Below are 14698 nucleotides of genomic sequence, written 5' to 3' on the forward strand. Positions count from 1 at the left end.
CTTGCACCCCCTCTCAGACATTCCTCTGCAAAATTCCCAACAGGTGCTCATGAGTAACACTGGGCAGGAGATAAGAAAAAACTTTCTTTCCAGATGATGGCTTGGAGAACAGGAGTAGCTTTCTCCGCACTGAGGGCACTGAGGGCATCTCACTGGGCACCTCACCAAAAGACACAATACAGTTGCAGGAAAAGAAAAAGAAAACAAAACACTCTATCCCTGGGGGAAGGATAGCAGAACAATGACTAAGCAATTCCCTCATTTGCCTCAAACTCAAAATTTAAGGAGGCACCAAAAAAGCTCAGTAATCAAGACAAATAATCTTGTAATTGAATAGTCTAAAAAACAAAAGTTAACTCAAACAAAAAAAAAATCTAGTATTAAAGTTTCTTTCCTTTTGTTGCAGGATCTCATGTAACCTGGCATGACCCCGTTACCATTATTTAAAATCTCCTGTTTTCTTCATTTGGGTCATAAAATAAACAGCAATAAACTTAAAAATTCACATCACACAAGATATGCTGATGAGAAATCAGTAACAAAGATAATCAGAATATCTCCCAAATATTTGTAAATTAAATTAAACTCTGTAACAACAAAAAAGAACAAAAATAAACCAACAAAAAAATACCTACGGGTCAAAGAGTACTTCCTAAGGCAAATTAGAAAATACTCTGAAATGAATGAAAATGAGAACACAACAGGTATCAAAATTTGCAAGAATAAAAAAAAACACAGTGCTTACAGGGAAACTTGTAGTTTACATTAAACACTGATAATATTATAAAAGGAAGGTTTTGATTAAATTCTTAAGAATACATCTTAAGACACTAAAAACAGTAGAGCAAAGTAAAGCAAAGCAAAAAGTAAAAAAGAGCAGAAATCAACTGAAACAGAAAAAATAATGAAACCAGGGATGATTTTTGGGGGGGAATATTATGAATAACTTCATGTCCATAAATTCAACAATCTAGATAAAATGGACAAATTCCTTAAAAGAAACAAACTGCTAAACTCACTCAAGAAAGAAATATTGTAAATAGTTCTGTATTTATAAAAGAGCTTAGAGTTAAAAATTCTAACAAAGAAAACTCCAAGCCTAGATGGTTTTCCTGACAAATAATGCCGAACATTTAATGAAGGATACCAATTCTATACAGATTCTTCCCAAAAGCAGAGGAGGGGTGAACACGTTCCAACTTATTTTATGAGACAAGAATTATTAAATCAGATGAAATACTACAAAAGGAAACAATGGACCAGCATGCTTTATAAACAAAACCAGATCAGTCCAGGTATGAATATCCTTACAACAACAGACATAATCTTTTAAATTAAAAGATCACCTGTTTTGCACAGTTTCTCATTCTTGGAAGCATATAAATTTCTTCAAGTTCCTTTTGTCTTTCTTCCTCTTCTAATCGTCTTCTTTGATCTTCTGGAATTATTTCTTCCCAATTCTTTGAATTTCTTTCTGGTTCCAACTCAATGTCATCCTCATCCATATTTGAAAAGTTGGCAACCTTAAATTCCAGAATTTTAACAGAATAAGCATTAAAGAAAAACTCATCCTTAAATTATATTTTGCATTTTAGGGGAGAGGGAGTGATATACTAGAATAAGGCAATAAAACCTAAATATCCTCAGGATAATGAATACGACTATGGATTAAATAAAAATGACTGCTAAGCTATCTATATTCTTTATTATTTGTTATTTTTTTTTTTAGGTCAAAGTAGAATAAACCAAAAGACTTATAGAATGATTCTCTTTTGTCCTGCTGCTCAACAAAATCAGTTGACAGACCAACAATATAATTTATAGTAACATGCTAAATCATCTTTTGCAGAAAATAGCACACCAGCCCATTAAGTACAAAGCGCTATAGAACAAACCAATATTCTTATTTTTATGATCATAAAAGTAGTACAAAGAGTTACTAACAAGACAAAAAGAACTCTGGGTCCATAGATAACCTTCGGTTATCTTGGGTTCCTGGTTTCTTCAATGTTAAAAAAAAAGGAATAGAAAGAGCTCACTAACTTTTGTGAAGATTAAATAATATACTGAAGGAACTATGAAGACTGGTACACAGAATGAATTCATTAAAGCTAACTGCCAATAGTGGCACATAAAACTTACAAAAACTGGATGAAAAAACCCATGCTTATCCTGTGTTAAGAGATGATACTACAAACAGTGTTCATCCTTTCATGTCTTTATTCTAAAGATTTATTTGAGAGAGAGAGAGAATGCAATAAATATTTGTTGAATGAACAAATGACACAAACTGAACTGCTCTTCTTAGAACCCTCAGTTCTAGGGTTATGGCTACCGAGGAACTTTCTTCTTTACTCTAAACAGCTTACTCTATGAGGTTGGCTGACTTACTCTGCTTTAGGACTCCTGGCAACCTTTTAGCCCTTACCAGACCAGGGGTATTTATAAGTACTTATAGGAGCTCATTGCTTACATGGACTGATTAACTTGAGTTTTCTGAGGTGTGACAATGCTTAACAATCTAATGTCAAAAATTGCTCCAACAAACATTAGCTAAAAGCCTTCCATCACAGAAATCTCCATTAGAGACCATGTTCACTCATTTACCCAAATATTTGAGGATATGCTATTTGCCAAGCACTTTTTTAGAAGCTAATAACAGCTAATAACAGCCCTCCTCATTCCACTAAATGTACCTATTCATAAATGATTTGGTCCTTTTCAAAACAAGTTGCTACTGGTTTCTCAAAATAAGGGAGAAAAATTTTCAAACACATAGCAAATTTTAAGACAAAAATCATAAGAAATTATGTTCACTGTTAATAAAGAGATTAATAAAACATGAGATGACAAAAAAATAATCACTCCCTCTCAATTTAGATAATTTGAAGGAAAAATTAAAAAGAAAGAAAATATACCTTGAACTGGGAAAGCAACTCATCTCCTACAGTTAAAGGGCCTGGTTCGTTTTCATGAGTTTCAGCCCTCTTCAAGATTTCATCTATATCCATTTCCTATAATTAGAAAGAAATCTTTAAGTACACTTTAATATATTTTGAAGTAAATATACTTCATAAGTTTAATGAAATGGCACATTTTGAGGAAAGTTTTTTTTACCTGGGGCTCTTGCTCTTCTCCTTCAGGTTCCTTAAAAAGTTCCTCAGCGCCAAACTTTAAAATAGCTGATAATTCTTCTTTATTGAAAGGAGTAGAACTAAATAAAGCCAAATAAAAATGCTTAATATTAACAGTTAACAATTTAGTATTTGCACTGCACTTTCATTCATTATTGACACAGTCAACTTTATGTAAGTTATGACAGAGTTAGACATGTGAAGTACTATAAGATCACTTATTTTAAAAGATAAGAACTTGAAACCTGGAAATTAAAGGAATTTCTCCCCAAGATTTATAAAACTTGAGTGGTGAAATCAGTACTGAATGTATGCTTTTGATTAAAAATTACTCCAGTGCTTTAAAGAATTGAAGAATTACAATACTAAATATGATACATCAAAGATCTGCCTGTACTATGTAACATTTCAGGAAAATGAGTGTAAAATGAGTCTACTTTTTTTTTTTTTTAAATATTATAGTAACTACCAGGGCGCCTAGGTGGCTCAGTGTTGGTTAAGCATCTGCTTTTGGCTCAGGTCATGAACTAAGGGTTCTGGGATACAACCCCGTGTCATCAGGCTCTCTGCTCAGCGGGAAGTCTGCTTCTCCCTCTGCCTCTCTTCTCCCCTGCCCCAGATTCATGTTCTCTCTAACCGAAAAAAATCTTAAAAAAAAAAAAAATGAAAGTAACTAACTACCTTGAGGGGGCAGAACCTGTATGCAGTACTGTCTTCCCAGTTGTGTCCATTCTCTGAATTACAAGGTGATCTAAAACCATCTTCTTTTTGGCCCTTTCAAGTATATCCTCTTCAACTGATCCTTTCGTAACTAGACGATAAATATTCACCTGTAAAGAAACGCATGATGAAACATAAAATGTAGTAAAAAGGATTCACTTGCTAACGAACACCCAAATACTCTACATAGAGGAAAGCTCATCCTACGTGAAATTTTCACTGGTCAAAATTAAAACAAAAACAAAAACAAAAAAAAACAATATATATAACAGCTAAACTTCTTCAATTTAAAGATTATTTTGAGGCTGTGTCCTTATACTTTGGTCAGGAGATTTTATTTGCTTACTTTTTTTTTTTTTTAAAGCAATGATGGGGCGCCTGGGTGTCTCAGTGGGTTAAAGCCTCTGCTTTCAGCTCAGGTCATGATCTCAGGGTCCTGGGACTGAGCCCCACATTGGGCTCTCTGCTCACTGGGAGCCTGCTTCCCGCTCCACTCTCTGCCTGCCTCTACAGCTACTTGTGATCTCTTTCTCTCTCAAATAACTAAATAAAATCTTTAAGAAATATATTTAAAAATAAATAAGTAAATAAAAGCAATGACAGTAATTTTTAAATTATTTTTTAGCAAAAAAAAAAGGTGGGAAAAAGTGGTAAACATATGATAATTTACATCAGTTATGTTAATTCTGATTAATATTTCATATTTCATATAATCCAAAATTCTGTGAATCATTTCCCATGTTAATGATGAAACCCTGCCATAAGACAAAGCTTTCCAAAACAAACAAAAATTAATGTGTAGATATTTTGCCCTATTTCTCAAAACCAGCAGTTCTATATAAACAGTAGGACCATATAGGGATATTCTGAAAATTTATGGGGACATTTTCATAGTTTTCGAAATCATCAGGTAGGTTTACCAGTACTTTAGAGCAGAGGGACCTGAGACATTGGACATTCAGGCACAAAGAAAAAGTATCTTGAGTCTTTCAAGTCTTATATATGATTTTTAAAAACTTTTAAATTATTTTGAGTCTAAATTTGATTCCATTTTAAGGTAAACAGTAAGAGTTTTAATGAAGTTCTAATTCACACACTTTTTTTCCCAGCATTTTAACTACTGCATAAATCAGTAGATAACAGGATATCATTTTATTTAGATCTCTGTCAAAAATTATTTCCAAATGTGTATAGTACTGGTGTCACCAATAAAATGCATCTGTATTACTCATCTATACTCATTTTGTAGTTGTTGTATATAAATATTTAATAAGAGATATGAAATACCTTGTGTCAGATTTAGAACCAAATACTAGTAAAGCCACAGGCACGTGCTTGATTTCACATATATGTGGAATTTGAAAAAAAACTAAACAAATGATCATAGGGGAAAAGAGAAGCAAACCAAGAAAGAGACTCTTAACAACAGAAAACAAATTGATAGTTACCACCTTGGGGATGTGGGTGGGGCATTAAACAGGTGATGGGGATTATGGAGGGCCCCTGTTGTAATAAGGCGTACCACGTGTTGTATGGAAGAGTTCAAGCGCTATAATGTACATTTGAAACTAATAATATACTGCATGTTAACTGGAATTTAAATAAAAATTTAAAAAATAAAAAACACCCAGGAACAGGAAGCAATTTTATTATAATACACCAATAGTCAAATAATAAATACAGCTCAATAATCATTAATAAAAATATGTACCCATATTTATATATTTTAAATGTGTTAAATGATAATTAAATTATATTTAAAAATATAGTTATGTTTATATCACATTTTTTTAAAAGTTTTGTAACATAAATGTAAGAAATCTGTGTTACCATCATTTCATGATCTTATTCAGATATTCTTCCCAAAGGTCTACCATGCAACTTTCTATAGTATTTTATCTAACTGGTTCTTCTAATGTATCCTTTATTTTCTATCACCTATTGGAAAATGTGGTGGCCTTTAATTAGTATCTAAGTAGTATAAATGGAATGAGTCCAGCCATGTGTTAAGGATTTCAATACAGGAAGGTTTAGTGCAATTAACCACTATGCCCCATCTCATTCATAAAACAGGTCTAATTGGACTATTCACAAGGTCCAGCTCACTTATAAGATTACCTTACTTCCTCACCATCTCCTCTCCGGCAGTCTGTAATTTATCTTGGCATGCTATTATCCCTACTTCAAGTGCACCTCTCTTTATAATGTGCAAGTAAGTGTTATGACCTAATTTTAATATTAATTTCTATTCCCTTATGCACCAACATACCCCTGGATCTTTCCTTCCTTGGTACTTCCAATGGAGAATGAGTTCTGCTCTTATTTTCCCATATGTGTAGCTCTATATATTAAAATACGTATTTTTTAAAAAGGTTTTGGGTTGCTGTTGTTTTTCTACCTAAATTGCTATTAGGGCACTCAAATTATTTTCAAATTCATGCATTCAATTCAAGGGAAAGGAGGTGCTAAAAACAGCTGATGTAAAAGTAGTCACTGGGTCGTAAAAGTAGTCACTGGGTCTGATGATGTTAAGAACCACTACTGTAAATACAAGCTTTCAGTTAGGGGTATGCAATATTGTTCCAGAGTATAAAAAATTACATAAAGAAGCATAATATATTTCTGATCAGAGTTTTATGAGAACTATTTGGGCAAAATATTTTTTCAATTTAAAATTATGGACAAATTGTTCAGTAGAAAACATGAAATCTTTAAAAGGCAGTATAAATGTGCCCATAAGTCTTTCTATTGTTTGTTATCTCCTGCTTTGGAGAAGTTTGAGAAGCATTACTCTAGATGTAGGTAAATGAATTAAAATACAAAGAACAAGGCATCAGAATGATGACAGGTGGTTTTTCTCAAGGCCTAATATAACAGTATCAGAAAGCTGTATAAAAACTATAAAATCAGAATGGCTTTTTTGCAATCTTATAGGCAAATGGATAAAATACAGGTTAAGAAAGAGGTAGCAATATACTAAAGAAAATCTCTTTCAGTAGTTAAAATAAAAACATTTTGAAGTTTAGGTTTTAAATGAAAAACAATTGATACTCTATAGCTGTAAACAAAATGTATGATTAAAAGAGAGGGCATAAACCTATTTTGGCAGTTACTTCAATTCTGCCAGCTGTTCTTTTGGTAAATTTGAATTCCTTAGTATTTTACATGTTAAAGAGCAACATGACTGTGTTCTAATGACTTGACCAGGAAGATAAACCAAAATCACTTCCAAACACTGATGTAATACAAAAGTAAAATTAAAGAAAAAAAAAAAAATACCTGTTTCTTCTGCCCAATTCGATGAGCTCTAGCCTGTGCCTGAAGATCATTTTGTGGATTCCAATCAGAATCAAATATAACAACAGTGTCAGCGGAGGCTAAATTAATTCCCAAGCCTCCAGCTCTTGTGGAAAGTAAAAAGCAGAAATCCTGTAAGGAATTATAAATAGGCTCGATTTTAAATTCTTCTAAACTGTGATCTATTAATTAGAGACTTGATTAATTAATTAGAGAATTTAATAATTTATTTTTTTGAATTTAGAAGAATTTCACCAATAAAACTAAGAAAGTAGTTTTAAAAAATACTAAAATACAAAAACCTCTAGCAAAACCAGTCAACAAGACTCTTAAATACAAATATACATGGAATAATATACACCAAATTTAAAAAATTCTAAATGAAAGTGGGCTAATTTATTCTGAATCAAATTAACTGTCCTATGCTGAAACAGTATTATAAAGAAAGGGTAAAATTCTTCAGATTTAAAAAAGAGAATATTGATTTTTAAAAACCTCACAAAGCAAAACTGGGTAACAACAATATGATTTTTTAAAAAAAAGCACATACAACTAAAATAGTGATTAAAATAATTCACAATTTTAAAAGCATTCATACCTCTGATCCTTCAGCATTAAAATGATCTAGAGCTTGTTTTCTCAGCTCCCCTTTTATTGATCCATCTAATCTCTAGAAAGAACACAGCAAAATACTGCATATAACCAAATCAAATATTTTAAAATATTAAAATCAACAAGATTAAAATCACTGATACTTAATCAATGAGATTAAGTATGAAAAGGCTATACTGCTTTTGCTAAGACTGTAACAGAGTATAAGGTACCTAAGAAGAGAGAAGACAATGTCCAGGCATTTTGTCTCTCAAGTCTGTGCTCTTAACCACTAAAACTATTTCCCCAGATTATAACAGTAAGTAATGGCAATGGCTACCATTTCACCTGAGTCTCAGTGTAAGAAATACACTTTACATATGAATGAGTACACAGCTGTGTACTCAAAGCAAGTTACATGAAATCAATGTACCATGATACACTCTCATATATTAAAATCTATTTCATTTTTTCAAAATATTGGTACAACTCATTAAATTGACTCCCAGATCCATTAACTGGTTTCAGACCGCAGTTTTTATAAATGCTGATTAAGTCCAGCGTGGTTACCGGACCAACAGCCATCAATGTCACCGGAGAAATTAGAAATGCAAACTTTTTGAGCCCCATTCCAGATCTACTGAATCAAAAACTCTTGAGAACGGGATCCAGGGACATCTGGGTGGTTCAGTTCAGTTAAGTGTCTGCCTTTGGCTCAGGTCATGATCTCAGGTTTATGGGATTGAGCCCCACAATGAGCTCTGCACTCAGTAGGAAGTCTGCTTCTCACTCTCCCTCTGCCCCTCCTCCCTGCTCATGAAGGCTCTCTAATAAATAAAAACTTTAAATTTTTTTTTAAAAAAAGAGATAGAGAAAGAGAGAAAGGAAGGAAGGAAATAAAGGAAGGGAGGGAAAGAAAGAGGGAGGTAGATCCACCAAAACCCCCTGATTAAGTATGAAAGTCACTGATTTGGGGCACCACGGGTTCTAGTCAAATAGCCTGCATTTGAGTGTCTTCAGTATTCATCGGTGCCTGGACAAGTGATCTTAACTTTTTACCTTGTTCATTTCGTTCTCAGGGAATGATCATAATAGTATATTTCCCTCACAACATTCAGAGCATTCAGTGAGAGAAAACAGTAAAAACACTTAGCTCAGTATTGGATATATACTGAGTGCTTACTAAACACCTCCTCAAAATATATATTTTAAATACTGCTATTTGTTTCCTTTTCATTAACAATTGCAATTAGTAAACTTTTAAAATACAGTGGCTATATCATTTATTGAAATATAACTAGACCAAAAGAACAGTAAAGATAGTTTTCTCTGGGAATTAATCTGGGAATGAGAAGGCATAAGGGGCACAGAACTGCTGACAACAAGCACTTCTTTACTCTATTGTTTTATTTGACCATGTACATATACTAGTTGGACTAAAAACAACCAAGAGAGAGTTGAGGTGGGCACAGAGGGGTGATAAGGAGAAATACGATGGTAGCTGAAGGGTAGTTTCTTTTTGAGGGAACAAAACATTCTAAGATTGTGCAGTTGGCTGCCCAACTCTGTGCATATATTAAGAATCACTTTACTGTACACTTTAAATGCATGAATTGCATGGGAAGGAAATTACATCTCAATAAAGCTGTTACAAAAAACAATGATACTTGTTCCACTTTTCCCCTAGCCTGAATGACTATTTCTCAACCATGTTCATATCACCAAAAACCTGTCCTTCAAAGCACATTACCAGAGTTGTAATGTTATTTTTATGTATAATTACCTGCTTAATATCTATCTCTCACATTATGATTTAAATTCTAACAGAGCAGGAATTATGTCTTGAGATTCATCCTTATAATTCTGCTTCTGTTTTATTTCCTGCAGTAAATATATGTCATTAACTAGTTACAGGATTGAAGTTCACTAGGTTCTAGGGACTGTTCATAAAGGATTAAATAAGGATTAAACAAATTATTAGAAAGTACTGAGATTAGCACCTGTCTCTTAACATTAAACACTCATTCATGTTAGCTTCAATTATACTGAATAGATTTCAAAATAAATAATGAATAAATGAAATATAAGACCATTTGGTCTTTAGTACCTTCCTTAGAGTCATCTGTAGTTTTATTCAGCAAGCTATGTAATCAGAGTAACTATAAGAACATTATTCTTCAGAATCTGTAACAGTCCGGCCATTTCGATTTGAGCAGAGAAGTACAGAATTAAAATAAAAATTAGAGAAAAGAAAAATTGCTTTGCTGCTAAATGTAAGTCAAAAAGGAAAAAAAAGGAATAACAACAAATAGAAATCCCCCCCCCACCTGGGGAGGAAGAGAGAGAGAGAGGAGAGGGCAAAGGCAGAGGTAGATGGCTCCACAGCCAGTGCAGAGCCTGACTTGGGGCTCAATCTCGACCATGAGAGGACCTGCGCCAAAATCAAGATGCAAGAGCTTAACTGACTGAGCCACCAGGCACCCCACAAATAGAAATTTTTAAAATAGATAACAGTATCTTAGAAGTACAGTTTATATAAAAATCTATACAGAAGAATTTCAAAGGTAATTGTGTAGAATACACTCAAGAATCAGATAAAAATTTTTTAAAAAATCAGATAAAATTTAAGTCAACAAAAAAGAAAAAATGAAATGCTTACTTGAAAGGGGAATTGACGATATTTCAAATATTCTGCAAGAATATCTAACATCCGCACCATTTGAGAAAAAATAAGAACTCTATTGCCTCGTTCTCTTAGACGAATTAACAGTTTGTCAAGAAGAATCAATTTTCCGCTACTACGGATTAAGTGCTAGAAACATTAAATTAAAAATGTTACATCATGTGAAAAAAAATCAATCACATTAAATAAATACTCCACTTAATACTTCATCTTCTTTAATTATTTAAAATCAGCAAGCTATCAAAATTGTTTTTATAATGGTGGAATATAGTTTATTTCAGTTTACAAAATTTTCGAGGACCTTTCTAGAAATCAAAATTGTTTTTATAATGGTGGAATATAGTTTATTTCAGTTTTCAAAATTTTCTAGGACCTTTCTAGGATCACTCTGATCTACGCCAGCTAGGATTTTCCTTGTCATTCAGCACCTAGGTTTTGTCATGTTTTGGAGGTAAGGGGATGGGGGGAGTAGTTTCACTTCACTGGCTAGTCATTACAACTACTTCTCCAAAAATCTTTGAAAAACAATATACTGAAAGAAACAGCTACTAAGCAACTAAAGGTTTTAAAACAATAACAAAACATATTTGAATTTATACATATCAGTCACTGAACCTAGGACTTTAAAGCACTGCTGGAGTAGGATGGCAGTTGTGCCTTCTGCATACTTCTCATCCATCTTCCAGAAGTGACAGTTATGGTAAAACCTGAGGTTAAGATGTCTTTCTCAAGACTACCATTTGCCATATCACAAATTCAGCACATTCACTGAAGTGAATTTCTGTCAATTAAGAATATATTAAGGGATTTCTGCTGGATAGACCTTGTTACTCCATACAAATCCATTTTTAGAAAATGATCAAAATAATAAATTGAATAAATTATCATTTTAAAGGCTTTTTTTTATAAAGACTAAAAAAAAAATTCTTTAATTATACCATAACCAAAGAGAAATTTTAACTAAAACATTAAAGCCTTGTACCATTTTCAGTTATAACTGCAATAAGCATTTCTAGAATTTTGTTTTACCACAGAGTAACAATATTTTAAAATCCTTACTTGTAAGGCCTCCTGTTTATTATAGAATTCATTATTATCTGGTGGTTTAATGAGGTAGCAATGGTTACAACATTTCTTTAGCTCCATCATAATGTTCAAAAAGCCTGAGGTACTGCCCTTGGAACCTTTGCTTAGGGCTTTGTAATTCCTAGTTAATATCCATCTGTTTAAAGAAAAAAAATAACACAAAAATGAGGTTCAGCACAATACTTACCAGGATGAATTCTAAAATCATGAAAAAATAATCAAGCACCAAAGCAAAACTGCACCATTACAAAGTTCACAACTGGATATACAACGGACCAAACCCCATTCACAAGACTAACTTCATTCATAAAATTAATGAGAAAACAACACATAACTTGTTATCTGAGCAACATACAGTAAAGGCTTAATGTAACAGTGAGTATAGTGTATTAATCCTTTTTCTCCCGAAGTTACTTCAAAAATGGATCAACTATGATCTATATTAACCTTCCTACAAATTTTATTACATTAGGCAACCAAAACATAGACATGTAAGAAACCTCATGAGCATACCTGGCTTACCCACATTGCCTTCTCTAAATTACAATTAAACAATATATATGCAACTTGTAGAAAAATTATGGGTGGTTATTTTTATCAGTCCAAACAATTTATGTAACTATATAACATTTCCTCTCACCACAATATACTTTGTCTTCTAACATCTTTTATTTTCTTCCTTTCTATAAGGTTAGTCTGGGAAAGGACATGAAACAATTTTATGACTGATATGCCTCAGAATGATATGGGGGGGCAGGGAGTGGGAATAGCTAGAGATAAAATAAGACTGTCTGTGAGCTGAAAACAAACCCGAGGGTTAATTCATGCAAAAAATATATTCCTTTTCATGTATGGTACTTACAGCTTTTACCATGCAATAAATTTTTCAGAATCCAAATGCATGTATACAGCAGTGCATTTTATGCAATTAAATGTTTAAATAGCTTTTAGGACAAATATTACCTTTTGATTCTTTGAAGTAGAAGTAGTATTGTATAGATCTTACATACAAATTTATCTTAAGTATGATTAATATTCCTCAACAGGGGGCCTAAAATTTTAAATTCTACATTTGTCAATTACATAATCATCATAACTACAAAATAATGCCTTAGTATCACTAACAGGTAAGTATTATTAACACTTAACAGAACCCTCTATATGGTAACAGAGCACAAAACAGAGAAACACAATTAATCATGATTAGTATTAGGTTACCCATGGTCTTGAACATGCCATTTAATTTCTTTGCTTTAAGAGCCTATAGAATAAACCTATTCTAAAATTCAACAATTGTTACTACTCTAAGAACACACTACAGGGTTGGGGGGACACTTCAATGAGACAAGGTTACAGGGGGTTATTTAGAATTAAATGTCCAACACGTGGTCTGTTTACGGCTTACTTGTAATACTGTTTCTGTAAAGCACTCATTTCCATTCTTAAAATCTGCTCAACCTTGGCAGGAAGAGATTTTTCCACATCTTTTTTAACTCTGCGTAACAGAAATGGCTCAAGCTCCTTGTGGAGGCTTGCATAACCATATTCTCTGCCTTTTCCATGTTCTTCTTCAAAATCTTCCCAGGAAGAAAACCTTAAAAATGTAAGAAATGGAAGAACTACTGAAAAAAAGTCATTGAATATGAGATTTTTGAGAGTACTCATATATAAACAAAATACAGACTTTCAATAAAAGAGATTTGCTGTTATTAGTCACTTCTAAGAACCATTCTTTCCAAGAAATCTGTCATGTATCCAAAGGTGAAACAAAGCTGTTTTATAAAATTATGATTCTCTTTGAGTTAAAGATGTTAAATAAAATTAAAGTATTTTCAAATACAGGATTTTCACTATAATATTTCTCAAAGAATTTTAAAATTCTGAAAAAAGAATTTGTCATCTTGAACAAGTTATCTGACCTTTATCTACTCTAGTTTTCCTCATATAGAAAAAGGGATTATTATTGTTATTACTGCTCCTATTAAATACTAAGAAGGATACTGTTTCAGTTTTCCAAATGAATTTTATTTTGAACATGGGCAAAATGAACTGTTGTAATTTATTACACATGACTTAAACTTGCTTATTTACAAAACTGAAAAAATATTAGAAATATGAACTGCTGTATGTCACTTCCCTTTTTAATTTTCCTTCTTAAAAATCTGTGATCTAATGTTCTAGGGCAATAAAACTTCTTATGGACCTTATGACCTACATTAATTATTTTACTGTGAAGCGTAACATATAAAACTAATATTAAAACTATATATCCCAACGTATCTTACTTTTCTGGCATAATGAAATGTAGCAAAGACCAGAGCTCTTTGAGGGAGTTTTGTAGAGGAGTTCCAGTAATGAGGAGACGATGATTGGACTTAAAGTCTATTAAAGTTTTATACAGAAGAGAGTCATCATTCTTTAATCGATGTGCTTCATCTACACCTATAAATGCCCAATTTAGACCTCCAAGGAATGCCTTAAAATGAACAGAACACAGTTAACATTTTAAGAGAAAAATTAAATTCAAGTTACTAAACTCAGGCAAACTGAAATTAAAAGCAAACTTTTTTCAAATAAAAATTATATATTTCAAGATTTATTGAAATCCTCAAAGTAACTCAACATGCAAAACAAAGTTCCTTCGATGATGAATTCACTCATTGGAAAACAGAGAAAGGCAAATGAAAGTTTTTACTAGCTTACACATTCAAAAAGGAAAAAGAAAAACAATTGTATCATTAAAATAGTATCATTTAAAATTTTTCACAAAAGATTTTTAGCTTAAGGCCAGCGGAAGCCTCTATTAATGTCAATTTAGAGAAAGAAAATAGGATACAAATTTGGACATGTCTTATTCCAAGTGTAGAAATAATTCACTGTATGATTTTTATATCATAAAAATAATATATGGATCTCCAATATATAAATGTGGGTCTCTGACTTAAAACAGAGCCAGGCCTCATTCTGCTATTTAATGGTTGCATAACCTCTTTTGAGATAGAATTTTTCTTTCCAATAAAATAGAAAGAGCAGTATCTTATAAAATAGATGGGAATTACTTGAGATATGAACTATAAAGAACTAAACAGACAACATCTATAAAGCATTTAGTATAGTGCTTCACCCAGAGGTAGCTTAATTCTTTCAGGTATTTTCTTCTCTTTAAAGATCTTACAAATCAACACAC

General features: G+C 32.4%; 1 protein-coding gene across 2 annotated transcripts in view; it reads right to left on the reverse strand.

The window, feature by feature from the left end:
- The window catches only part of CHD1 (chromodomain helicase DNA binding protein 1), a 71118-nt gene that overhangs the window by 19913 nt on the left and 36507 nt on the right, over nt 1-14698 (reverse strand). For both annotated transcript variants that reach the window (XM_059418290.1, XM_059418289.1), the window contains exons 14-23: nt 13797-13987; nt 12917-13105; nt 11485-11647; nt 10402-10554; nt 7750-7821; nt 7134-7283; nt 3816-3964; nt 3118-3214; nt 2919-3014; nt 1347-1523 (exon numbers count right to left, since the gene is read on the reverse strand). In XM_059418290.1, the coding sequence (XP_059274273.1) occupies nt 1347-1523; nt 2919-3014; nt 3118-3214; nt 3816-3964; nt 7134-7283; nt 7750-7821; nt 10402-10554; nt 11485-11647; nt 12917-13105; nt 13797-13987 (1437 nt within the window). The remainder of the gene's footprint in view (nt 1-1346; nt 1524-2918; nt 3015-3117; nt 3215-3815; nt 3965-7133; nt 7284-7749; nt 7822-10401; nt 10555-11484; nt 11648-12916; nt 13106-13796; nt 13988-14698) is intronic.

Source organism: Mustela nigripes, chromosome 12 (assembly GCF_022355385.1).
Source record: "Mustela nigripes isolate SB6536 chromosome 12, MUSNIG.SB6536, whole genome shotgun sequence".
In the NCBI taxonomy this organism is placed as follows: Eukaryota; Metazoa; Chordata; class Mammalia; order Carnivora; family Mustelidae; genus Mustela; species Mustela nigripes.